The sequence below is a fragment of the Channa argus genome, chromosome 1 (genome assembly GCF_033026475.1).
Source record: "Channa argus isolate prfri chromosome 1, Channa argus male v1.0, whole genome shotgun sequence".
NCBI classification, from domain to species: domain Eukaryota; kingdom Metazoa; phylum Chordata; class Actinopteri; order Anabantiformes; family Channidae; genus Channa; species Channa argus.
Genome location: NC_090197.1, coordinates 51,904,729 through 51,931,941, shown reverse-complemented (window position 1 = coordinate 51,931,941; position 27,213 = coordinate 51,904,729). Strand labels below are relative to the sequence as shown.

At 38.3% G+C, this 27,213-nt stretch overlaps 1 protein-coding gene across 5 annotated transcripts in view; it reads left to right on the top strand.

The window, feature by feature from the left end:
- gbf1 (golgi brefeldin A resistant guanine nucleotide exchange factor 1) overlaps window positions 1-27,213 on the top strand; it is a 96,067-nt gene that overhangs the window by 51,275 nt on the left and 17,579 nt on the right. For 3 of the 5 annotated variants that reach the window (XM_067475716.1, XM_067475720.1, XM_067475707.1), the window contains exons 8-33: window positions 1,494-1,548; window positions 6,781-6,816; window positions 8,489-8,636; window positions 9,471-9,682; window positions 11,217-11,385; window positions 11,623-11,834; window positions 12,128-12,226; window positions 12,375-12,569; window positions 13,666-13,858; window positions 14,183-14,320; window positions 14,402-14,490; window positions 14,981-15,183; window positions 15,350-15,473; window positions 17,850-17,975; window positions 20,216-20,298; window positions 20,744-20,980; window positions 21,776-21,869; window positions 22,286-22,462; window positions 22,617-22,681; window positions 22,874-22,997; window positions 23,304-23,375; window positions 23,558-23,652; window positions 23,776-23,929; window positions 24,321-24,546; window positions 25,030-25,184; window positions 25,427-25,676. In XM_067475716.1, coding sequence (XP_067331817.1) covers window positions 1,494-1,548; window positions 6,781-6,816; window positions 8,489-8,636; window positions 9,471-9,682; window positions 11,217-11,385; window positions 11,623-11,834; window positions 12,128-12,226; window positions 12,375-12,569; window positions 13,666-13,858; window positions 14,183-14,320; window positions 14,402-14,490; window positions 14,981-15,183; window positions 15,350-15,473; window positions 17,850-17,975; window positions 20,216-20,298; window positions 20,744-20,980; window positions 21,776-21,869; window positions 22,286-22,462; window positions 22,617-22,681; window positions 22,874-22,997; window positions 23,304-23,375; window positions 23,558-23,652; window positions 23,776-23,929; window positions 24,321-24,546; window positions 25,030-25,184; window positions 25,427-25,676 — 3,731 coding nt within the window. The remainder of the gene's footprint in view (window positions 1-1,493; window positions 1,549-6,780; window positions 6,817-8,488; window positions 8,637-9,470; window positions 9,683-11,216; window positions 11,386-11,622; window positions 11,835-12,127; window positions 12,227-12,374; window positions 12,570-13,665; window positions 13,859-14,182; window positions 14,321-14,401; window positions 14,491-14,980; window positions 15,184-15,349; window positions 15,474-17,849; window positions 17,976-20,215; window positions 20,299-20,743; window positions 20,981-21,775; window positions 21,870-22,285; window positions 22,463-22,616; window positions 22,682-22,873; window positions 22,998-23,303; window positions 23,376-23,557; window positions 23,653-23,775; window positions 23,930-24,320; window positions 24,547-25,029; window positions 25,185-25,426; window positions 25,677-27,213) is intronic. The other 2 variants (XM_067475735.1, XM_067475726.1) reach the window with 1 other exon arrangement.

The window sequence follows — 27,213 nt, the reverse complement described above, 5'->3', positions numbered from 1 at the left end:
ATGTCTGCTCCCCTGAAAGTGAAGTAGCAATCACAGACAACAAATTGAGTTCAAAATGATTTTACACTGTAGAATATCTCCTCTCTGAAGGTGTGTTTTTGATGCAGTAATTTTTTAAATATGATTCTAGTAAAGTTTTTTTGTTGTCACCATTCATTGATGCTCCCTCCAAATATTCTTGGTGGTCTTTCATTTATAGGCAAGACGCGCATATGGCACCTGATTATCATGTCTGTTGTCATTGTTGTCGTGTCTACGATGATATTTTCCGAACATAGAAATAGAAAAGCATGGCAGCCACAGCCATAAAGAGAGGCCTAAACTGGGAATACAAATGTAGTGATACTGCTCACCCACGTGCATGTAGCCCACCTCGCATTTCGCTCATGTTTAAACACCAGCCCCCACTTATCTCCAGACCCTGGATAATAAAGATATGAGTGAGTCTGGGCTGCCACCCCCGGTACTTCAGCTAATAATGAGCAGCAGCTCTCTTCAGCTCCTCAAAAGGAGGCTTAGATTGCCTGCTGAAAGTATTAGGCATGTTAATCTGTTGGACCCAGAGATCATCCAATATTCCTGGTTGCAAGACAGCACTCTATTAATGCTGAGTTGATGTCAGGCTCCTTTTTTGTTTGTCTGTGTGTGTGGCTTGGGAGTGACATCTAATTTTCCAGGAAAGCTTTAGAATCCACAGAAACCTACTAGTGGCATGCGAGCACTTACATACACTTTGTGTGATGCCTCGATGCTAGACATAATTATTTGTGACTAAATTTGGCAGTGTTGACATTACCACTATGATATTGCCTCTTAAATAGCCTAAGACAAATTCTGCATTACTTCTTAACCTCATTGTTTTATCTGTTTTGGGTTAAGAGATTAGTGTAAAGAGCTGCTACAGCAATTTTGTGCTGTAATATACATTTGGGCACAAAGGTTTTCAGCCTCTTATTTTGAAATGTAAAATATTTGTAACTTATTTTTGTCAACACAATATTTATTGCACATTCTTAGAAATGTTTTTTTGGGTTATCAATAAATTACTTTCCACCTCAGCCAGACCAGGTGCAGCCAGACCAAAATCTACCTAAAGAAATGTACTTGTGTGATGTGCACAAAAGCAGGACGGGACAGTAAATAATGTGTAGAACTGTATGTGTACTGTGCCCTGCATCCAGTTTCAGAAATGACTGTAGGAATTGCTGGTTCTTACAGAGCAGCCACTGTCTGCTGAGTATGTTTTGTATCCTTAGAGAGAAAAAGCATATCTGTGTGAAATGTAAATTTCTGACATAGAATATTCCCTCTGAAGATTTCATGTTTGGATTATGTTTGCACCATCTTTTAAACTTCATATCCATAGCTATTTAGATACAGTTTAACTGTTGTGAGTTGCTTTTACTATTTAGATGTGATACCTAGACAGTGTGTAACTTAAGGATATGTGGATTTATGTCAATATATTGTCTTAAATTGTGTTTTTCTTGCAGACTACCACAATTCAAAGAAGAAGCCAAGAGTTATGTGGGTGCCAACATGAAAAAGGTAATTGGGCCTAGTGAATGCAGTTTTGAGCAGCTTGATTTAGTTTAGATTTTTTAATTTTTCTCATTACCATTGGGCTCCTACTGTTTTGTTTATGGTTTTGAATTACAGTTAATGTCACTTAACTGGGAAATGCCAACATTTGCTAAATGCCAAGATCAGCCACTGTAATTTAGCATTTTGTAATCACTGGGTTTGATAAAACAACTCTGATTCACCAAAATATTAGGGGGCCCCTGTAATCAAATTTCTGCAATTTTAATGTCATTTTGCTTTTTGAAACATCCTTCCCACGGACCCTATTCTTGATCCTTGACACTTATTATTATTTACTTATTATTTACTTATTTACTTACTTACTTATTTGAGCAGAGTAGAAAAGATTAGAATAGGTGGGGCCTGGTGGATCAGTGGTAAACTCGGTTGGGATGCAGAAGGCTGCAGGTTCGAATCCTACCCCACCAGGTGTGGCCCCACCCAGCCATCAAGGGTAACCTTGGGTTGCAGCAGGAAGGGCATCCAGCGTAAAAACATGTGCAGATTATGTTCCGCTGTGGCGACCCCTGAAAGGATAAGCCCGAACTGTTGATCTAGAATAGAGTAGAATAGCAATCTTATATGATTGCTCCATGGGTTGGGTTGGCAGGGTTGGCATGGCTTTTTGTGGTACTCATCAAGGGATATTTTAAAGAAATGGGATTGGATAAAATAAATGAAGAAATATTTCTTATTTAGACTGACAGTATGTGGATGTGTGCATCTGCAAGCATTCATATTTGCATACAGAAGCAACCAACTTTGGGATAGTCATTGGGGGACTTTAAGTGACAGATCAGATTGGACTTGGTACCAGCAGATAACCAGCATTTAGGACTTGGATTAGGGCCATTTATATAGATATGATATAAAATGGTTTTGCATGCCTGGTTGAGTATTTTTTGTTAATTTATGTATGGAAGAAGATTTATTTCTTTTTATCTTAACTTGTAAACTAAATTGTAAGTGTGGGTCCTGAATCATGACCTGGTTAAATAGGTACCAGGTACCAGTAGTGTCTAACATAAAATTGTGAGGTGTTTTGAGCCTAAAACTGTTTTGACCGTGGGCCAGTGCAACTAAGAGGAGGAGAGAAGCAGGCTTAATTCAATTATTTAATTTGAAATGTAAAACTTCTTATATTTATGTAGCACCAATTAACAACAAAGTTTTCTCAAGGCAATTTACCTATTAAAGTCAAGAGTATAAAGACATTTAGAGAAAACCCAACAAAACCCCCTTAAGCAACAATAGTGAAGAAGAAAACCAGGCTCAGTGTGTGTGGTGATCCGGCTTGACTGGTTGGCGTGAGTGGAAAGTGGAGAGAGAAAAGAAAAAAGCAACAAAATGCAACAACAAAACACTGGGCAGGTTGTTAGGACCAATAGCTGCACACTGGTAAACACACAGCTCCAAAGCTGGGGACACCTGCAGAAAAGGACAGAGAAAGGGAGACAGAGAAGGATAAAGACAACTATGGGAGAAAGAGAACACAAATTTAATGTCATACAGTGGTGAGAAACAATGTGGGGTGAGAGGAGAGAGGGACGAAAGGAGGAAAGGAGCTCAGTGCATCAGGGGGTGGGTCCCCCAGCAGTCTAAGCCTATAGCAGCATAACTATAACTAACTATAAGCTTAGAAGGTTTTGAGCCTAGACTTAAAAGTAGAGAGGGTGTCTGCTGCCCGAATCTGAACTGGGAGCTGGTTCCACAGCAGAGGAGCTTGATAGCTAAAGGCTCTACCTTCTACCTCTGGAAATTTTGGGAACCCAGGTAGGCCTGCATTCCTAGATTGAAGTGGTCTATTGGAATGATAAGGTGCTAAGAGGTGTTTAGATATGATCGAGCTTGACCCTTTAGAGCTTTATATGTAAGAGGCAGAGTTTTAAATTCTATTCTAGATTTTATGGGAATGGAGAGAGTCAATTGAGAGAAGCTAGTGAAGGTGAAATATGATCTCTCTTGTGGGTGACTGTGGTGCAGGAGATAGAGTGGTCATCCACCAATCCCACAGTTGTTGGTTCGATCCCTGGCTCCTCTGGTCACATGTTGTGTCCTTGAGCAAGACACTGAACCCCAAATTAAATGCTCGTGGTGAGTGTTGGTCAGCTTCATAGAAGTGATTGTGTGTGATTGTGAGTGTGAATGGGTGAATGAGAAGCAGTGTGCAAGTGCTTTCAGTGCCAATAGGTAGAGCAGCACTAGATAAGTGAAGACCAATTACATCTTCTTAAATCCAGTCAGCACTGTTGCTGCAGCATTTTGGATTTATTATATGCTTAGTAGGAAGTTGGGCATCCCAAAAGAAGGGAATTACAGTAGTCCAAACTAGAAGTAACCAATGCATGAAGTAGTCTTTTGGCATCACTTTGAGAGAGGATGTTTCTAATTTTGGCAATGTTCTGTAGGTGGAAGAAGGCTGTTACAGAGATTTGTTTTATATGTGAGGTAAAGGACAAATCCTGGTCAAAAATAACACCTTGCAGTAGTACTGGCAGCCAGAGATATTGCATCTAGAGTAACAAAATGGTTGGACAGCATATTTCTTGGAGCTGGTTCCACAGTAGAGGAGCTTGATAGCTAAAGGCTCTGCCTCCCATTCTACCGCAAGTAGGCTGCATTCTCAGATCGAAGTGGTCTACTGCGATGATATAGTAGTACGAGGTCTTTTATACATGATGGAGCTTGACTGAAGCAGGGTTTTAGATTCTATTTCTGTATTTCCCATGTTCCGTAGGTGGAAGAAAGCTATTCTAGAGATTTGTTTTATATGTGAGGTAAAGGACATCATGGTCAAAAATACCTCCAAGGTTCCCCTACAGCAGTACCAGGGGCCAGAGTCATGCCGTCTAGATTAACAAGATGGTTGGACAGCGTATTTCTGAGATGTTTAGGCCCAAATACTATGACTTCAGTTTTGTTTAAAAGTAGGAAATTGTTGGGCATCCAGGCCTTTATGTTTTATAGTCATGCTTGAAGTTTGATTATTTTTTCAATAGACAGAAATAGCTGGGTGTCATCAGCATATCAATGAAAATGTATGGAATGTTTTCAAATAATGTTGCCTAAAGGAGACAAATATAAAGTAAAAAGTTTTGGTCCTAGTTTTGGGCCTTGTGGAACTAGATAACTGACTGATGAACCACTTGAACTCCCTTATTTTAGAAATAAGGGAGATTGGCTATTGGTCTGTAATCCACAAAAACAACTCGGTGAAGATGGGTTTTTTTAAGTAGGGGTTTGATTACATCTATCTTATCGGCCCTTGGTACATAGCCTGTTTCTAAAGATGGATTAATAATATCTAATATGATACCTAGTACACCAACCTTTATTGATATAGAGTTAAATTCCACCTCCTCTCAGATTCCACCTGCACCTCCTCATTATGTGCAATATCCTGGATAATTGCGCTGAGCCGGGTTTAAATGAAGCGGAGTACAGCAGAACGTGCAAAGTCCATATTGATGTATTCAGAATTAGGCATATCGTTAGGCAGGAAACCTATATTTGCCAGATAAACTGATGTGAGTCCTGCAGCTTCACAAGCGCATCAGCTCGCTTCCTTCTCCTGTGTCTCCTCCAAGGTCTATAGGCACCCGCTGTTCCCCTAAACCATAGTTCACAATTCTGGATGTATGAAGGCTGGTGAACAAATATGTAGAGTAGATTATCTGATATTGAGCAGGGCATTTCTGGTATATATAGTCTGAGTAGCCTAATACACACAAAACATACATTAACAGTTCAAGTCCTAGGGAGTGGTGGACCAAGGCGACTGTTCGTGTTCCATCTTAACATACGGGTGTGATTGTAAGTGTAAATGAAGGAAAACTATAGTATGAAACATACAACCAAAAAAAAAGTTCAAACGTAAATAAAAACAGAATCCAATGATTAGCAAATCTCAATCCCATATTTTATTCACAATAGAACATAAACAACATATCAGATGTTGTTTATGTTCAAACTGACATGTATCAAATATGAGATCAAACTGAGATCATTTACCATTTCATGAAAAATGTTTGCTCATTTTGAATCTGACACTCAGTCCTTACTATAGGTATTCATTCAAATTCAAATTGCATATATTTTCAAGAGGGCAGTTACTACATGCTAAAACGCAAGCACAACAAACAATCTTTTTGCCCAGTCATTTATATTATCTACTGCTTCACCGGTTAAAGTTTTATTATTTATATTTCAATAAATCAATGAGATCTACTGTTCTGGATCAGGATCCAAAGAAAGTGGGCTGTTATTTGTGGCAACAAGAGGTAGCCTGTCTTCTTCTGCAATGTATACAGTATATATTTACCATGAACACTAAGCATTTTCTCTGTTCTCTGTTCAGTTTTCTCTGTTCCCCACGTACAGTTTAGAAGATTATAGGACCTTAAATTTTCAAAGTTAAATTCAGGACTTTGTAAGACTTTAGGACACCCACACTCTGTCAGCTATTAGAGAGAATCTAAAACTGTTGTAATTAACTGACTATTGATTTGTAGAACCTGATACAGACATCGTTCGTACCTTAGTACTAGTAAAAGTAAGCTCACAAATAGTTTGCCCCCAGAATGTATAAATCCCTCTATCTGAAACAGTTTTGGTGGGAGAATCCATCCCCCACCTATTGTAATTTTAGGCCCTGAGCACTACAGGCCCTGCATTGAAAGTTCCTAAACCATCAGAAAGTAGTAGCCCTAGGCTAAGGACTATATTGCAACTATGGCACAGTACTAAATCAGGACCCTGAGTTTCTCTGGTAGAAATGCAGCTAGAAGAACTAAGTTTCAAAAAAGGTTCCTGGCCCAAGAAAAAAGTCTCTGTTGACCCCATTTCCACGAAGGGATTTAACATTTCTGATATTGTCATATTGCGGTTATGTATTGAAAATAAGAACCTGAAAACAGTTCTTCCAGCACTTGATTTTTTTATTTTATTTTATTTATTTATTTTTTTGCATGGCCTGTTCAGTCACACTGCCTGTTCATCAGCTAGCTTCCTGTTCTTTAGTGATTAGAGCCGTCAGTGGCTATGTTTGTGTCTCTAAACCCTGTGGCCTGTTTGGGTTCCACCACCCTTCCATAAAGCATAAACCTCTATGCTCAAGTGTGTTTTGCTTAGGTCGTACAGCTGAATTGTTTCCCCCCACTAATCACGGGTGCTTGCCCACTCCCCTTTTCTTCTGAGGCTTACAATATCATGTGGAAAAACAAACGAGTGCAGGTAAGGAAGATGACATTAAGTATTCAGGCTGGGGAGTTTCTCTCTGTAACTTCCCCTGCCCTTGTGGAAGACCTTACTAACCTCCCACATCTTCAGTCTTTAAATTTGGCTTCAAGATGCGCTTTTATAAGGAACATGACAAGTGCAGTGTTTAAGGATTTTTTTTTGTTAATAAAGAATTAAGCAACTGATGTGGATGACTCTGGCCCGTCCTAATCATGTTAAACCGAGTTTACTGTGACATGCCTGTGCTTGTGAATGTTCATGTTACATTTGCATCATTATTGAAGTTTATTTTCCTTTTGAGTTGTCTTTTGGTTTAACACCCTCATGCATATGTCCCAGCTGCTGTATCATCCCTTTTTAGTTGTTTCGGGCTAGAGCAGTGGTTCTAATGCCTGGTACTCAAGGACCTCTGCTCTGCTTGTTTTCCAACCAGCGCTGAACTACCCACTGTTGATTACCTGGATCAGGTGTGTTCAGAAGCTCTAAAGATTCACTTTATGTTCCCCAAAACAAGCAGAATAGGAGTCCTTGAGAAGCAGGATTGAGAACCACTGAGCTAAGCAAACCTAGAGCATGCAGCTATTTATTCCAATAAAGGTTAATAAAGTCAAAAAACACACAATGAAAAATGCTTTTCTAAAATAACAGTCCAGACACATCCAATCCGTGTCAAAGCTAATCGGATAAGTGGCATTTGGTGTTGTTGCTGTACAGTATTTGTGTGCATGTACATACTGTGCTGTTTTTTTGCACCGTCTCATGAAATTATCTACAGGGTTAATACAGAAGTTAAGTTTATTGCCTGTTTTAGGCCGTGATCACATAGGATGTTGTGAAGTTCTCGTAGTATCTTCCCAAACTGAGACCATGCGAATTCCTCAAAACTAGGGATACTCTGGTAACCTGGCTGTTTTTATTTTCATCGTTTACATTACATTAAATTGTACAACATCAGGATGTATGTTTTCTGCGAGTGTTGTTTTGAACTCAATACTTATATCCATTGTTTTTCTGTGTCTTATACATGATGCTGCATGTCACACTAAAGGAATAGTGAGGGTTTTGTAAAGCTAGTCTTAAAAAATCTTGAGTTACTTAAAATTGTCTCAGAGTACGTCTTGAACTATCTTGAACTTGAACTTGACCTACCTCAACTATTTTCACACACTCTGTGTAGAATTTCACCCAGAACACTATTAAGCTGCAGGAAGTTGATGCCAAAACACAAAGCCTTTGTTTTATGGTAAACGCTGTCCTAAGCAAATTGATATTGATTGAGTGTATTGATGGAAAAAATGAAAGTTGCAGTGATGGTAAACATTTACAATAGTGGCTACCATGAAAAATATTAAAAATACAATAACCACTTTTCGGCTACATGAAGCTACAGCTTACATGAGACGTTAGTAGCAATTTAGAAGTAGCTTTGAAGTTTCAGTGTGAAGAATCTGAATTATAGAGCCTTTACCAGCATATCTCCATAGTAAGATACATTTTGTGGGTAGATTTCTAATTGCACCATTTCTTATATCTCTTATGTGTAAGGGGAAAAAAAAAGGAAGAATTTAAAAATAAATAAAGCATCCAATCTGATCATGGCCTTATTCAGTTATGGTTATATTGATATGGTTCTATGGTTATCACTGGTCCTTTCTATTTCTCCTAGTTAAAGATGCGCGCCAGTGGAATGAGTGACTCATCCAAATGGAAAAAGCAGAAACGCTCGCCAAAGCCACCTCTTCACATGGTTCGAAGTTCCTCCTGTCAGATGGACGCACCACAGTCTAGCACCCTCACTAACAACAACCTTTCAGGTAATAAGCAAATTATAGTAATAACATGCTGATTATTGACCTTACCTCATTTCATGGGACTTTCTAAAGGCAAACATCCAATCCATGTTTTCCATTCTGTTCTTACACCTGGACAGCAAGATTTTTTTTACAATTAGTCATTTAGCAGACGCTTTTATCCGAAGCGGCTTACAAGTAGCAGAAGGACAACTTGGGGGTTCAGCGTCTTGCTCAGGGACACTTCGACCTGCAGCCAGGAAGACTGGGAATTGAACCACTTACCCTGTGGTTTGTGGATGACTTATCTAGTAACTGAGCTACAGCCACTCAGAGTAACGGTCTTTTCACACTGGGGCTGTTCTGGGTACATTTGCTTAGAAATTCTCCTTTGATTCTTCAGATGTGGTGTCAGCAGCATTAACAGCTCCTCAAACTCCCACTGAAATCCGGAAGTATCTCTAAAAATGTCTGGCGTAGCTCCAACTCCCATACAGAGCAGTGATATTCTCCAAATTCTCCCCTTCTTGTCGTTGTAATTTTGTAGGGCTTTTTTTTTCTCTTTTAATAACCTACATGCATATTTGCGTTGGGTTTGATTCGAATATTTGTGGTGCTTTTAATTCGCCTCCAAATATTTTGCTTTCTTTTAGCATTTATTATCATCTTTCCTAATGTGTGAAGACCCTCACTGTGTAATATTTACCATATTTTCTGTCAACAGATCGGTGTTAGAACTTACATATTGCTGCACATTTTTATGTCATGGATGAAGTGCCACTGCATCTTTGTGCATCTTTGTGACTTTTGAAACACTGCATGTTACACCATTCTTTGACCACATTGCTTTCCCATTAGGTGGAGTTCCATTCATTGAACAAGGCTCATCCACCTCTAGCTTACCAGCCTCGAACAGTACTAGCTCATCTATTCCTAGCCCTACAACCACAGACAGTGGCCTGGACCCCTGTTCCAAAGCCACCTCCAGGGAGGACCTTTCTGGCCACGAACAGTGTAGCTCATCCTCAACCACACCTTCCGGGGTTGGGCTTAGCTCTCCAGATGCCCAGGTAGACCTGTCTTTAATATCAATAAGATGACCAACTGTCCTTGTATACTCAGTGGTCTGTTGTTTTATTGCAGACATTATTATTTCTTCATCAAATACTTCTTCAAAGACATTTTTGTGAAGTGTCCTTGCATGTTTTTGTGTGTAAGAACATAGTAAAAATCATGTGGTTGTAGTGGGTCTCCGTATTAGGCAAGCACAACAAAATTAGCCAACAAAAATTAGGCTAAACAAAATAACATGTTTGCAATACTAAGTACCCCCTTACTACTACTATAGTACTTAAGAGGGTAAGTTGCAGTTAAGCACTGCTAATCAGCTCTTGATGAAATGATCCTCAGCAGGTGTTCAGACCTCTATAAAAGCAGAGGTTCTTGCAGTTTGCTGGTCTGGAGCATTCAGGGCTGTGTGTTACTCAATGTCAAATGTCAAAGACATAAGCAGTGGTCTTAGAGAAGCAATTGTTGTTGCACATCAACATTTCACAGTGGGTTAACAAAGGTTATTCACAAGTAGAAAGGATTCAAGACAGGTGGCAATCTTTCCAGGAGTGGACTTCCAAGCACTATTCACCGCAAGGTCAGACTGTGCAATGCTCAGAAAAATCCAAAAAATCCAAGAGCTGAATCTCAGACCCTATACGCTTCACTGACTGTCGTAAATGTTAAGAATATGGAGGAAAAAAATCGTCTTTGCCACGAGAAAGCACCTTCTGTATTAAGAGAACATGAAAGCACAGCTGAGGTTCACAAAACTGCATCTAAACAAAATAGAACACCGGAACAATGTCCTATGGACACATGACAGCAAAGTGGACTTGTTTGGCCTTAATGCACAGTGTGATGGTTAGCAAAAACCAAACAAGCAACTCCTCATAGCCACTGTCAAGCACGGCAGTGGAGTTGAGATGATTTGGGCTTGTTTTGCAGCCACAAGACCCAACTCCTCCTTATACCAAAATATTCTGAAGGCTTCTGAAGACGTGAAACCATCTGTCCAACAGCTAAAGCTTGGTCGAAATTGGCTCATGCAACAGGCAACTGATGCAAAGCAGACCAGTACAACTACATCAGAATGGCTGAAAAATAAAAGAATCAAGAGTTTGGAATTGCTTACTCCAAAAGTCAAACCAATTGAAAGGGTGTGGTGGGACCTTGGATAAGCTGTGGATAAGCGAATACCCAAAAACCTCAATAAACTGAAGCAAAGTTGTAAAGAAGAATGGGTCAAAATTCCTCCACAACAATGTATGAGTCTGATAAAGTCATACAGGAACAATTACTTTTAAAAGTTATTGCTACTAAAGCTAGATCTGCATGATACTTAATCATAGCAGTACTTAGTATTGCCCACATGTTTTTCCTCTGGCTACATTTTTATTAAATAAATTGTTAAAAAAACAACAACTTTTTGTTCTTTGTCGTGGTTTGTCTGAGGCTGTATTTCCCTAAGTCCTGCTTTAATCAGATTTTCAAGATTGTTAAAACGGGGCACTAACTTTTGCACATGACTGTACTTTTTGCATTTGTTTGTAGTTTGAAGGTAGACACGTTGAAAAAGCTCAGTCAGCCTCAGTGGAGTCCATCCCTGAGGTTCTGGAGGACAAAGAATCCATTTTAGAGCAGTTGGACAGCACCTCTGTCCATGACATGGACTACGTCAATCCTCGGGGAGTTCGTTTTACACAGTCCACACAGAGAGATGGTGAGAATACTGGCATATTTTAAACCTCATTTCTCTTGTGCTGTTCTTTTACACCTCAATTCGATGTTTTAATACTTCATCACATTGTAAAGCTTCAAAAGATAATAAAGAGTTTTCGTAACCTTGACACAGTTTACAACCAAATATTTCATTTGTTGTGCTGCCAGCAATTTCTGTTTTTACCTCCAAAATTCTGTAGTTCTTATTTAATCTGTCATCATCTTGCCTCCCTTTTAGGAGCATCCCTTATTCCTTATGGCCTGCCATGTCTAAGGGAGCTTTTTCGCTTCCTAATTTCATTGACCAATCCCCATGACCGCCACAACACTGATGCCATGATGCACATGGGCCTGCAGCTGCTAACTGTAGCACTTGAGTCGGCACACATTGCTAACTACCAATCTTTACTTGGACTGGTAAAAGATGAGCTCTGTAGACATCTTTTCCAGGTGAAGCAGAATGTAGTTTTTTGAATTTGTATTAATGTTGATTAGGTTCAATATTTGGTCATTTTTGCATACAAGGAGGACCAACAATATGCCCCATATTGTGCTATAATTTAGTGTTTTTTAAAAAATGAAATAAACTGAAACTAATTATAAACTGAACTAAATTAGGAACAAAACTGAGATCTGCGATTAATAACAAAATTCTATTTAAAAAAAAAGTTTTATTTAGAGAGAGCTGAAATGTCTAATTATTTTTATACATGCTAATGTATTTTTATGGAATTCCTTTGCAGTTACTTAGTGCTGATCGTATGAATCTGTATGCTTCCTCCATACGGATTTGCTTCTTGCTTTTCGAAAGCATGAGAGTACATCTGAAGTTTCAGCTTGAGGTAACAACATTTTATTTTTTTCTATTTATCTTAGGTTTTTTTTTTTTTTTGTCATTTAGCTATTATCTTAAGTTACTCATGCAATTAAAATACACGATTAAAGGGATACAGAGCACCTAATAATCATAACCCTGTGCTAAACTGACAGATGTACCTCAAGAAACTGATGGACATAATTACATCAGAGAACATGAAGATGCCTTATGAGATGAAGGAGATTGCTCTTGAGGCTCTGGTCCAGCTTTGGAGGATCCCCAGTTTTGTTACCGAGTTGTACATCAACTATGACTGTGACTTCTACTGCTCCAATCAGTTTGAAGACCTCACCAAGCTGCTCTCCAAGGTAATTCTCACTTTTATTATACTTACTATACTATGATGAAATGTTTGAAGTGGTTGTTTTCAGTTATGTTATGCTATATTTACTTATTATTAAAAAAACACCTTCATTATTAAAAATGATGTTATAATGCAGTGCCTAACTGCAACTTACCCTCTTAAGTCCTATAGTAGTAGTAAGGGAGTACTTAGTATTGCAGACATGTTATTTTGCATTTAACTGTACACTAATAATATTCGATGCACAGAATTGACAAAAACCAACAACTCATATAAACTTGATAAAAGTTTATCCTTTTATCAAGAGAATCAATGACTTCTCTACCACACTTACAAAATCACAGATAAAGATATAGTACATCAACATAAATCCCTAACAAAAAACACTTGTTGGCCTCCCTCACTTGTAGTAACTATTGGAGTAGGACACCAAGACACACATGACCCTTTTAAGAAGGAGTTAAAAGCTTCAGCAGCTAAGATGGAGAAACTGTACATTGAATACATGTTGGCCAGGTTCTACAACAGTCAAAGCTCTAAGGGAGCGTGTCATAAAGGGAAAAGGGTCAAATTATATCTCAGCTAGAGTTTTATTATGACTGGTAATGAACTCAATGCTGAAGCTTGTAACGCCCTTAGAGGAGTCATGGGTGTCTTGGTGGGCTCCCTCACTAATCTTCATGCATGGTCACTGAGTGTTTAAAGACAGCCTGCTTCTCGTAGATTTGTGCATGTGCCTTATTCCTCCAATTTCTTAATGAAGCGTTCTTTTGTCTTCATGGCGTAGATTTTGTTCAGGATACTGATTCACCAGTAACATACATAAGCACAGACAACAGTTGCATAGAGGTGACCCTCTCATTTTTGAGAAGGAACTCAAACACAGCAGCTCTCAGCCACTGGCTTGTGTTCTGATAGTCTCATGACTTTGTCTGAAGGGTTATGTATGTGATAACACAAATGTCAGAGTGAGACGCTCCTGACAGCTGTACTTAGTACAATGTCTGTACTACGTATGCAGCATGTTGTGTGTGTCCCGAATTGTTTAGGCAAACGAGTCCCAATGTTCTGTTGTAAATTCTTTCCCCCTTTTGCTGTAGAATGCATTCCCAGTGTCAGGACAGCTGAACACCACCCACCTCCTTTCTCTGGAGGCTCTCCTCACAGTGATTGACAGCATTGAAGCACACTGCCAAGCCAAGGTGCTAAACAGCACTGTCCAACAAGACCAGTCACAAACACTACTAGCAGAGGGAGAAGGTTTAACCAAGGATGGATCAGACAATACAACTGGTATATCCAACACATCACACATATTTGTCATTTAGGCTCTGAACCTTTTTTGATAACTCCTCTCTATACTTTTCATATGTTTATTATTCTTCTTATTATATTTCTTATAAGTAACATTTTTAAAATACTTAAAAATGTAAAGATATTAAAGAGCAAGACACATGTCGCATGTACCTTCAGTGCTTCCCCTGGAGCATTGACTATGACATGTGCACAACCTTTGTTTTTTCTACATATTATAATTTTTTTTAAATTATTTTGATTGCAAAGGCCAGGTAGTGTGCATTGCCCCTTCAATGGAACCTATTTTCTTTTTGGCTTCAGATCCTAATAGCCTCTGCAATGCCAATGGTCTGAATCTTCCACTAGCTGAGAATGTACCAACATGTCCACCAAACAGTGGATATCTAATGGCTGAGAAGATGAAACTGGGTAGACTGGATAAAGCAGACAGTGATGCTGGTGAGACTTTGATCTAGCTAAACATTGGATGGAATTGGAAAAATTGAATGTATTTTTAAATATTTTATTATTTTTTTCCAGCTGAGAAGAGAACTCCGAAAAAGCCTGAACATTTCTCGTCATGTTTGCCTGATTCCCAGGAGTTGGTGGAAATTAGAACGAAGAAAAAGGTGGGTTTTATCGAATACAGTTGGGAATAACATTTAAACACATTATAGGATCACAATATTTTGCTTATATTCGTACAAGGAATATATATATTATATTTGTTTCAGTCTCTTCTTTAATCTTAAAATCAACTGTTTGCTCCGACCAGTGATTTTCTTTAACTGTTACTTTACTTTCCGGCATTTAAGACAGCATTGTTCTTGTGTATGTACTGACAGCACTTGCTTTAAGTCAGAATCAACAAAACAAGATGGTTCAAGTACAAATAAACTTCCCCACAACAGTCAAATACAGTCCACAGCAGTTACAAACACTGTTAATGCAAAAAAGACAAAAAAGAATATTAAATGTTCAACATTCAACAAATGAAACATTCACATACTTTGTCCACAGGAAATAGAAGCAGAAGTGGCAGTGATATTGAATTGAACTGAAATTAATTGAATTATAAAATCCATTACTGCACCTTTAAGCTGTTTTTCTTGTCTCCAGCTGCTAATCACAGGCACAGAGCAGTTTAACCTGAAGCCCAAGAAGGGAATCCAATTCCTGCAGGAAAAAGGTCTCCTCAGTAACCCCATTGACAACAACCAGGTGGCCCGTTGGCTCAGGGAAAACCCCCGACTAGACAAAAAGATGATTGGCGAGTACATCAGTGATCGTAAGAACACAGAGCTCCTGGACAGCTTTGTAAAGTACGGTGACATTCAATATTGTGCATTTGTTGGTCAATTTAATGTTATTTTACAATCTGGTCTTAAGTGATGTAGAGGTGTTGGTTCCAAGTATGGATTAGTAGGTCAGTTAATATTTATTGTGTTAAAACTATTGACATTCAAATAATGTGAATTTGTTTTGCAGCACATTTACCTTCCAGGGACTTCGTATTGATGAAGCCCTTCGTCTCTACCTGGAGGCCTTTAGACTACCTGGAGAAGCTCCTGTCATCCAGAGACTCCTGGAAACCTTCACAGACAACTGGCATGTAAGGCATTTTCTTCATCACATATCAGCCCCATTTTCACATTCAGATTAATACTGTATTACAGTGTTAGTAGTACAACATTCCAGAAAACTAGAGGTGTAGACATATTTTACACTTTGGACTTTTCAGAAATTTTAATAATTTAGATTACATCAAGTTTTAGTTATAATAAGGTGTCACGGTTGCGCATATAACTTTATTTGTTTGAGAAGGTTTAGCGCATGAAATTATGCTTCTCTGTTGATGCACGTAAACATCTACGCAGATATACACAGAGAAGAGTTTGATGGGTAACTGTAAGTTGCAGAGGTTCAGACACATACACTTTCCAAATCTCAACAACACAGTGTGCAGATATACATGTCGCCAAGCTGATTGGTTAAAATCATTGAGTTGTAAGGCAGGATTGAAATGGGATGGAAACAAAAATGAAGAAACCGATAGAAATATGGAGCAGCTATAGGAGTGATTAGCAGTTGAAGGTAGAAAATGGAAACAAAACTTACCTCTTTTGTCTCCAATTCTTTGTTCAACTTTTAGTTCAATTTATGCTAAGGCAGTGAGGATGTGAGTCAGACTGGAGACATGCACACATGCACAGATAGGAGCTGGCAAAAAATTGAGAGAAAATGAGAAACGAGAAATTAAAATCAGAAAATGATTTTGGATATCTTAAAAACAAACCAGATGACGTCCTTGAGGATGGACATCCAGTTTGTGGAGGCAAAGTGGCTGACAAAGGAGGAATTGATGAACACCATCACTTTTTGATCACTTCTTTCAGATCAGATGTGTCGCGTTTATAACTTTAATCCCTAATGAAAAAACATCAAAACATCATCAGTGAGTTTAAAAAATGTGGAGTTGTTGAAATATTGATCATACAATTATTGAATATTGAGGCTGATATAATAAGTGTCTGAGTTAAAGGTGCAGACAGGATCAGTCAGGCTTTCTCTCACCTACAGTAAACTGGCATCTTCTTTAATAATTCTTTAGAGCACCTGTGACTGCATCTCTCACTATTTCCAGAATTTCTACAAAGCTACCACTGAAATAATTGTCAAAATAATCAGCAGATTGATTCATAATGATAATAAACAGTAAATATAGCAGTATATTTACAGTAACATATTTACAGTGACAGTATCATACAATAGGAGCCTTGAGACTTGATTTGCACTTGCAAAAAGTAACTTTGCAAACATCTCCGTGAAACTTTAATTTCCACTTCTTGTGGAAATTCTAATCTAAATTCTAATTCCAATCCCTAGTAAATCCTGGTTTGCAACATTACCCCCTTGTGGCCATGTAGATCTTAAGTACAAGTACAGAAAGATACATGCAAACATCTCCAAATGTAACGCGTATATATTTGTGTCTGGGCTGTTCAGAGTAACCACTAAAGCTAATACACAACTTCATGTCTGTTAATTTCCTTATCATCAAACACACACCCTTTTTCAATCGTCACAAAATTCTGCTTATTTAGACTGATTTATACAAATCAGTCCACAGAGTTGCTTCACATTCTCATTCACTCACACACTGATGATGGCGGCTGTCATCGGACCCACTGGGAACCACTGGACAACACACAGCTCCAAAGCTGGGGACACCTGCAGAAAGGGACATAGAGAGGGAGACAGAGAGGGAGAAAGAACACACAAAGTTAATGCTATACAGTGGTGACAAATAAATGTGGTGTGAAAGGAGAGAAAAGAGGGATAAGAGGAGGAAAGGGGTTGGGTCCCTCAGCAGTCTAATGCTATTTAACAGCATAACTAAAATACAATTCTTTTCAAAGAGAGAGGTTTTAAGCATAGACTTAACAGTAGAGAGGGTGTCTGCTTTGCGAATCTGAACTGGGAGCTGGTTCCACAGAAGAAAAGCTTGATTTACCAACAGAGCTACAGCAACCAAATGCCCAAAACTTCTATGTGTTGTAAAGGTGGTGAAACTATATATGAAAAACATGATGAACCCTACAGATTGTAGTAGAATGACAGAAGTAATAACAGTCACATTTATTCAATGAGAAAATGACAAACTTGACAGAGGGACATGTGACTTCTTAAAATAGGAGAAGGACTCATGTCACCTGGAAACTATTTCTAGTAATGGCCTTTTCTTACGCTGACCACATACACACAAACCGTGTCCTTGAAAGAGGTGATGAGTAATTTTAAGCAGTGACAACATAAATGGGATTTCCACTTTGTGGGTCATTGTAATATCAGCAGAGGGAGATTCAGTCTAGAATTAGGGTTAGAATGCTCAGACAGTGAAACACAAGTCTTGAATTTGTGTTTGGTAAGAAACAAGTGGTTTAAATGCTTTATTGATAATGTTTGTCTTATTGTATCCACTTTGTAGAAAGTAAATGGCTCTCCTTTTGTGAGCAACGATGCAGGCTTTGCCCTGGCCTATGCTGTCATAATGCTGAACACTGACCAGCATAACCACAATGTCCGCAAGCAGAGCATCCCTATGACTATAGAGGTGAGTTATCATCTCTCACACACAAACACTTCGTGTCCAGAGCATTGTGGAATTTTTGTTTTTCTATTTATTACATATATGCCAGTGAACTTCCCATTGACTTCCCTATATCAAAATACCCATTAACTTCTAGCTGAAAATGCCTCCAGATGACAATTTGTTGCTCGCACTATGGAGTTCGTAGTCATTGTCAACCTGCTTTTCCAGAGCTCCCCCAGATGACATCATCTGAACTCCGAGATGACATCACTCCTCCTGGTGATTCTCTGGAGGAGTTTTTTAAGATAGAAGCAGAGAAATGTTTTAATATTGTGAAGTCAGAGGGACGTTTGAAGGCATTAATGTACATTAATGCACATAAATGTACATAATATACATATGCATAATGTCATCATTCATTACTGTCTGCACTTTGCTGTCCAGTAAACATGGAGTAGAGTAACAATTATGATGGGAGTCACTGGAGAGATGAAGTACTTGAAATTTGTTAGATATTTATAAATAATATCAAATAAACAAATGGTTTTCAGTTTCTGTAGCACAGTATCACAAATCACAAATTTCTTTTTGGCAGCTAGAACCTTTCTTGTCTGCTGGTACCCATCTGGTGTTTCATACTCAAAAGGCCTCCTCCATCAGCCTCATGGCCACCAAACACCAACAACCCATAACCACAACTCCATTTAACCTTCACAATAGACTATTTAAACATCGGCCAGGGGCCTCAGCCAGGCTGTCCAGCAGTCTCCCACACTATCCAATTTAACTCATCAGCAGCTCCGCTCCCCTTATCACCACTGTTAGGCAGAAACTCTTTATTAGTAGCCCACTGCCCACTACTGGTTCTTCCAGTCATCCCCCACCAGGTTTCCTCATCATTGTTCACGTGAGCATTGAAATCTCCCAGCAGGACTATGGAGTCCCAGGTATTTTTAAGCATTTTAGGCATTTTAAGTACCTCCGCCAAGGTCTTCAAGAAGGACAGATACTCTGACGTGCTTTGCATAATCTTACACAAGTGCAAGCAACAGCCACAGAATAGTCTTCCTCTCAGCAACTTTCAGTCACATAGAGGCCACCCTCACATTCTCCTGTGAGAGTTCCAGAACTGTTTCATTCAGCTGGATGCTTTGGAGTGTCCCCACACCCACTTGGCACTCTGGGCAATTTTAGAAAAGAATGCAGTTCAGCTCCAACAGAGCCAACAGCTTTGGCCAGTGGTGGTCTGTCTGGAGAGGTGAACCTATCCTGAGTAGGATGTGAGTGGGTGGGCAAGAGGGGGATTTCTCTGTGTCTTGCTTCATCTGCTGTCTATGTATCTCTTTTTTTTCTGTCTTTGACTGACAGCAGCTGAAAACTACACAGAAAAAATTGATAGTTTTTTCTCTCTCTCACTCTACTTCATGAGCACATTCTTTGCAGATTTGATCAACCTCATAATACAACTTTTGATTAGTGTTGTTTATGTTATCTGTACTCATTCCCTAAAGGTCAGTTGTGATTTAGTGAAAACGCTTTTTTGACCTCTAAAATCACACAGACAGAACAGGTAGAAGCTTCCAAATAATCTTTAACAATGGTCCAGAAAGTGCCAAAAAAGGTTGTACCTGGCACCTCAGTTACTGTTAAAGCTTCCAATCCATAGTTTTCACCACAGCAGCATGAAATGGGAAATTTATTTTCAACAACACTCTATTGAAATAAGGCTTAGTACCCTTGAGTTAGGTACAGTTAAGGTCAGTGGTATACTGTCATTTTTTAACTCTTAATTCTTAGTTCTTAATCTGTGTTTTTTTTTCTTTTAGCCTCCTCTTTTTGTGTCTGCCGGTGTTTATTTTTCTGTCTCCTTCAGAGGTGCTCTAGTTTCCCCTCCTCCTACCCACCAGTAGGACAAATCCTGCCAAGATGAGGCATAAAACAGAATCTTGATGCTGTCAGTCACCGCCTGGTGATTATGTTTATTTACAGGAGGCCTCTGGCTTTAATCCCTGTTTTCCTGACACAGCCACTAAAGTGTATTAAGTGACACATAACAAGTGTGCTTCCACCCAAGGCCCTTTAATTGCTGATTAAATGCTTGGAATGATCTTTGAGACCCGATGAATGATGTGTGGATACTGGAAACTGAAAATCACAATAACAGATTTTCACATAAAGGCATGTGAGGACTTGAAAGGGAAAAAATGTTGTTCCAACTGTTCCAATAGTTCGAATAACTGCATTTTTCTTTTTTAACACAGCAATTCAAGAAGAATCTCAAGGGAGTAAATGGAAACAAAGACTTTGATCAAGACATGTTGGAGGATATCTACAATGCTATAAAGTAAGCTGCCTTCTAAATGCATTCACATTAATACACATATACGTTTGGATACCATGTAAAGGGTTAATATTCATCTTCAGTCAGTTTTTTTGTGCAGTTAATATTATATCTATTCAGTATTATTACATATACAAGGTATCGTAATTTAAATTTAAGTTCTTTGGAAGTCTCAGGTTAAATTTACAAACATCATGCCTGCCAAGTTTTCATATGGAAAATTGTAAAGTGCTTAACAGATGACGGACATTAAGAGGATACATTTTATCATTAAAAGAAATGAGACTAATGCACACACCGAAATAAATAATTAAGATTTAAAAAACCATGTCAACATTTGTCAGAAATTGTGACAAATGTATAACAGGAAAAGCGTAGCCAGGAAAACAACACAAATGAATAACCAATCTTAAATGTTAAAGTATAATCCAATGTTTTGCCTCTGTAGGAATGAGGAGATTGTGATGCCAGATGAGCAGACTGGTTTAGTGAAAGAGAACTATGTATGGAGTGTGTTGCTACACCGTGGTGCCACACCTGAGGGTGTTTTCCTCCATCTACCTCCCGGCAGCTACGACCACGACTTGTTTAGCATGACCTGGGGTCCCACCATTGCGGCCCTTTCTTATGTCTTTGATAAGAGCCTTGATGACAATATCATTCAGAAGGCAATTACTGGCTTCAGGTACACAAGTTTATAATTGCCAGCAGCTAAGGTAGTGAAGATACTTGTCAAGATACTACTGTACTATACTAATGACTTATAAGTACATTGAATGAAATTCTGTTTTCTAGGAGTCATTCTAACATTTCTGCTACAAAATATCCACAGAAAATAAGTGTTTTTAGCTTTTGTCTGTCAGAGGCCACAGTGGCTTATGTTTCCATCTCACAGTTTCAGATTTACTTGTTGTGCTGTTCGTTTAATATTTTCACATTTGTTTTTGCTTTGCTTTTTTACATCACAGTAGTGAACTTGAAGCTGATGATAACATCAACCCTGTAGGTTAAACTATAAATATTAATAACAGGGTGATGCTTAACCTAAACCAAAAAAACAACAACAACATAGTTTTCATGATAGTTTTCATTTTAATATTTGATAATAACCATGCATAGGACTTACCTGGCTGATATTGGTCACCACATCATTTTTCAAATGCAAAACATTTATTAATCTAACTGAAAATATTGTTGCATTTTTGTCAGGTATTCACAGAAATTGTTTTATCAAAGTATTTGTTTTATATTCACAATAGCTGGTTGAATATTTTAGGAATCTTAAACCACTTCTCCAAGTTTGGTGATTGACCTCAGAACTGAGATTTTGATATTTAGATCAGGTAAAATAGAAAAAACTCTATCTACTTATATTTAACACTGGATCTGACATTTATCACTAAAATCTTCATAATGCAATATTGTATGCTTTTAGCTATTTGAGGGTTTATGTGTTTCATATTTGCTTCTGTCTTTGCAGAAAATGTGCAATGATAGCCGCTCACTATGGCTTCAGTGATGTTTTCGACAATTTGATCATCTCCCTCTGCAAGTTTACCACTCTAAGCAGTGAGGTGCGGCTCTTTCAGAAAAGGCAGTGAACAGCATCCTGTTTAACTAATGTGGTCCAGCTTGTTTTACCAATATAGTATAGAGATCAAACTTCATTTTTAATGAAAGATGTCATTTTCCACACCTTTATATACACTAGTAAAATATCTTTTTTAACAGTATTGTGCTCTTTAGTCTTTTTGTGACTAAAGGATTTTGTGTTTAACTGCAAATGACACATCGGTAAAAATCACTCGTTCTCTAAGAATTAATTGATTTGATTATGATTTGATCTTATATAAAATAGTTTTTCCTCCAAATCCTTTTATGTGTATGTGTTGTCTTTAATTGTAATTTTGTAAAATGTAGAAGAAATTCAATATAAAGTACATTGAAAACGCAAGCTGTAGTAATTAATTTGTGTTCTCTTCCCCCGCAGTCTGTGGAAAACCTTCCTACAGTATTTGGCAGCAACAGTAAGGCACAGACAGCAGCCAAGACAGTGTTTGACCTCGCCCATCAGCACGGCAACATCCTAAGAGAGGGTTGGAAGAACATCATGGACTCCATGCTGCAGCTGTTCAGAGCCGAGCTGCTGCCCAAAGCTATGGTTGAGGTAAGAACTCTTTTCCACTGTGTCACTGAAACTGCAGATACTGTATCTGAAGTGCAATTTGGATTTAAGATTTTACTTGAACAAAAAGATACTGCATTCTACATGTTCTGCTGCCACCTACTGTTCAATGTTCAAACACTGCTTGTTGCCTCAGGTGGAGGACTTTGTGGAACCAAGTGGAAAGATTTCTCTTCAAAGAGAGGAAATGCCTTCAAATCGGTATGTACACATGATGTTTGCTTTAGTGATGAGTGTTTTTTGTATCTATAGTCTTACATGTTCCGTTCTAATCAAATAGTCTAATTTGTAGAAGAGTAGACAAGAATATAGTCAGATGTCTTTTTGAATATTTTTCCTTAAGCAGTAGGAGAACAACAAGAAAAACGTTTCCTCCTCTGTTATTCATCTTAGTGGTGAGTCAGCAGTGTTGAGTTTTGTCAACTGGCTGACATTGAGTGGAGCTGAGCAGTCAGGACTTAGAGGACCATCCACAGAAAACCAGGAGGCCAAGCAGGCTGCCATCCACTGCATAAAGGTACAGAAGGCTTAGCCTGTTGCCTTGACACTATCTGAAATGAGCCTGAATCGTCACAACATTATCATTAACTGCTTTTAATGTAGTAGACAGGGTATCTGCACTTTTTCTGCTAAGTGGCTACACAGCCCCATAAGCAGCAAGCGATGCTTCACTTTGTTTTTTCACACCTGTCCATCCTTTCAACATGTTGAAATCTACTTAAAACCACTAGAATCAATGGAGTGGAGATTATGCCACCTAGTGTATAGTTTTCACTGTATAAAACGTTTTCCAACAGTTTTCAACAAGTTTCCTCTCTTTTAGCTTTGTGACCCAGAAAAGCTGATCACTGAGAGTAAATTCCTTCAGCTGGAGTCTCTACAGGAGCTAATGAAGGTTATTCTTCTTCTTCTATTATTTTTAACATTTCTTATATACACAGTGTACAGCTGATAATTGGATTGTCATGTATTGTAGTATTTGCTACAGAGAGTCCCTGATGACTGGTTGGGAACCACGGATATAGACAAGAGAAGAAGAACATAATAAGATTATTAAAGGATTCGATTTTCTCCTAGGCTTTGATATCAGTGACCCCAGATGAAGAGACTTACGATGAAGAAGATGCTGCCTTCTGCTTGGAGATGTTGCTGCGTATTGTTCTAGAGAATCGGTAGGAAAGAGAATTTTCAACAATAATTTCTTAATTAATACTGTACCTTCACAACACAGGCATTTGTTTTGTCTCATTCATTTTTAATATACAGTAATATTTTTTCTGTGTTTTGGTGTGTAGAGACCGTGTGTCCTGTGTGTGGCAGACAGTGCGGGACCACTTCTGCCACCTCTGCGTCCATGCCAGTGAGAGTTGCTTCCTGGTAGAGAGGGCTGTCGTAGGACTCCTTCGACTTGCGATCCGCCTACTACGACGTGAAGATATTAGCTCACAGGTAAACTAAGGACAACACTTATCGAGTGACATAATCCCACTGAGGAGATGATGGCTGAAACAATTCAGCTTCTTATTTTAGCAGGCTGTCCCAGTGGTTACACTGACAGAGTGGCTTACATCCAAACAGCAGTTTTATGTTGGTGCTCAGTCAAATATTTGGTGATGTCCAGGACTCACAACAACCTTTTATCAAGGTTTTGGCTGGTTGGTGTATAAACAAACAAGAACAATAAGTAACAATAAGTTGGAAAAGCCAGCAGAACATTTACCACTAAAATGGACAAAGATCTTACTAGAAGTATAAGTAAATGTAAAATTAGACAGTGTCCATAGAAGTCAGATAAAACAACCTTGCCATACTTAAAGCCCTGATCTTTTTAAACCCACAGGTTCTCCATTCTCTGCGTCTCCTGCTGATGATGAAACCTCACGTCTTGTCCAGGGTCAGTAGGGAGGTTGCCTATGGCCTTCACGAGCTTGTGAAGACTAATGCAGCTAACATCCACTGTACGGACGACTGGTACACTCTCTTCTCCCTGCTGGAGTGTATTGGTGCTGGAGTAAAACCACCTGCCTCCTTCCAGTTCATCTCTACCACTAGTGACATCGACACAGGTTTAGTATTTCTCTCAGCATCATGGCTTTGTGTCAAACATTCAGGAGGAGGAGATTCTGCTAACCGGACCTCCATAATACAATCTATGACATCATTGATCAAGGGCATATTTGCAGAATATTGCAGATTATCACTCCCTGTAAGACAGTATGTTGAAAAAATATTGAAATTATATAAATATATTTTACATAATTTGCTTAATAGAAACATACTTCATAAATTCTCTTAATATTGAGAGATGCAGTAGAAGCTGTGACAGACTTTTTATCATCCTTTTTATTGTAATTTCATACCTATGACAACTTGATAAGTTAGAGCATAACAAGCAATGCTATTCACCATAAATAATGTAAATAAATACAAATAACTTTATATCCATTTTCTTATTTTTATCCCAGTCCTACATACTAAGCCCTAGATTAACAAAATTGGCTAAAACATGTCAGAAGATAAATTATTTTTATACTCTGTTATGTCTCCAGGTGCTCAGTCAGACAGTGAGCTGTCATCTCATCATCCCAGTGAAGTGACTGTAGACCGTGGCTATACATCTGACTCAGAGGTCTACACTGAGCACAAGATGAGGGTCCCTCGTTCTACTACTGATGTGGATGTTGCAAGTAGCGGATGGCTCATGGTCAGCACACAAAAACACGTGATTCCTGATATATGTACAAAATATCCACACGATGAACAGCAAGGTTTACTGTATATTGTTGCTTAAACATTGTGAGCCATAGGGGTCAGTTACACATATACAAGATTAAAAATACTGTTTATGAATCATATGTTAAATAAAATCAACTAAATCATTTACAGTTTTTCAGCCTACAATGTAAAACAATGCTATTTCTATATTTGATGTATGTTTTCTTCCAGGTTGGGAAAGATGACCTTGAGATAAGTAAGACCCCTCTAGTAAGCTCTAAAGCTCAGCTGAATCACCCATTGGTCAACCAGTACATCCTGACGCTGGGTCAGGACCTGGGTCAACATGACACAAAGTCTCTCATTAAGTGTGTAGAAACACTTTCTTTCATCGTTCGTGATGCTGCACATGTCACCCCTGATAACTTTGAGCTTTGTGTGAGAGCTATACGAGTATTTGTGGAAGCCAGCCTTAATGGAGGTAAGACGATAAATTACATTTTAAGCTTGAATTACATTAAATACTGAGATAAATTGAACACACATTGGCCAATACAAAATATATTTGAACAGTGACACATTTATTACTTTGTATGGGTTTGAAATTAAAACAAGATGTTCTTAAAATTTAGACTTAAATCTTTAATTTAGGAGTTTGGTCAAAGTATAGGTTGAATCATGGAGGTAATACGTTTTTGTTCATAGACCCCAATTTTGATGTCTCATGCTGCCAAGTATCAAATGTGACTATTTGAGTTATGTTAGGTTGTCCAAATATTTTAACTAAACTCTTAAATTAAAGCCGTGACAGTCAGTGTCTTGACCACACTTTCATTGTTTCATTCAAAGTCTTCCACGGTTTCAGTTCTTCTGTTCTGAGTTTTTCTGTGTGTGTCCAGCAGAACATGCAATAGACCTGTTTATTACAAAAATTATTTCACCAGGCTTTTTTTCCAACCTGGCTCAGAAAAATATTTTTTAAGGAATTATAAACTTTTATCTGATCACCATCTCTTGATGTTAAACGTCTTCATTGTACTGAAAAAACACATGAATTTGTAATGTTCCAATACTTTTGAAGGGGACTGTATACAGAACCTTAAACACATAAGCAACATCCAGCTTTTGTTTTTTGTTCTCCTTTATGTTTTTTACTTGTAACAATTTTATCTCATTGTCCTAATAAGAGAAGAAGCTAAGAAATGGCCGGGGTGGAATTTTGTTCAGGCACAGCTCATTGTCTTTATCATTTTGTCTCATCTTTGGGCCTTTGGTTCAGTGCTGTCAGAGATTATTTATATGTGACTTTAAACAAAGCACTAGTGAAGACCTGCTATTATTATGTGCTTTTGTAGACTTCTTGTTAAAGGTGGTTTCAAGATAAATGGAAACCTTTGGGACACATGGACTACATTTATACTTTGTTGGGTATTTGAGGAACAGTGTTTAAATGCGCTTAAAGATATCTAGTTACTGGAAATAGCGTATACATGCAACAGAAGATTGACCAGATTTCTCCTCCACCTCAGACTTATTTGGAAGCATTGGTCACAGATTTTAACCTTATAGTGACAGAAAAAGCTGCTGTCTGACTTCTCTTTTGTGTAGTTCTGTTTGATTGCTGAATTATGATTAATACAGTACTTAGTCATCATACATTTAACAAGTATTAGCAGTAATCTGGTTTTGTGAATTAGATGTATTACGATGTCTTACACTGATCATGCATAACATTATGACCACCTGTGGAAATTCTCAGTAAATAGTCAAATATCTACTTCCTACTTAGGAATATATGACTTGATAAAATATTAACCAGATTTCAACTTCAGAATAGACACTGGGATAAACAGCGTTAGATGTATGTTAGAGCAATGTATATTTTTGAATTACGCATTTCTTTAAACAGGCATAACCATAGTTTTAGCGAACCATAAACATTCTATTTTTCAAGGACCTTCCTAAACGCCAATGTGAGAATGAAAAATATCATGAATACCTCTTACTGCTTTTTGGGA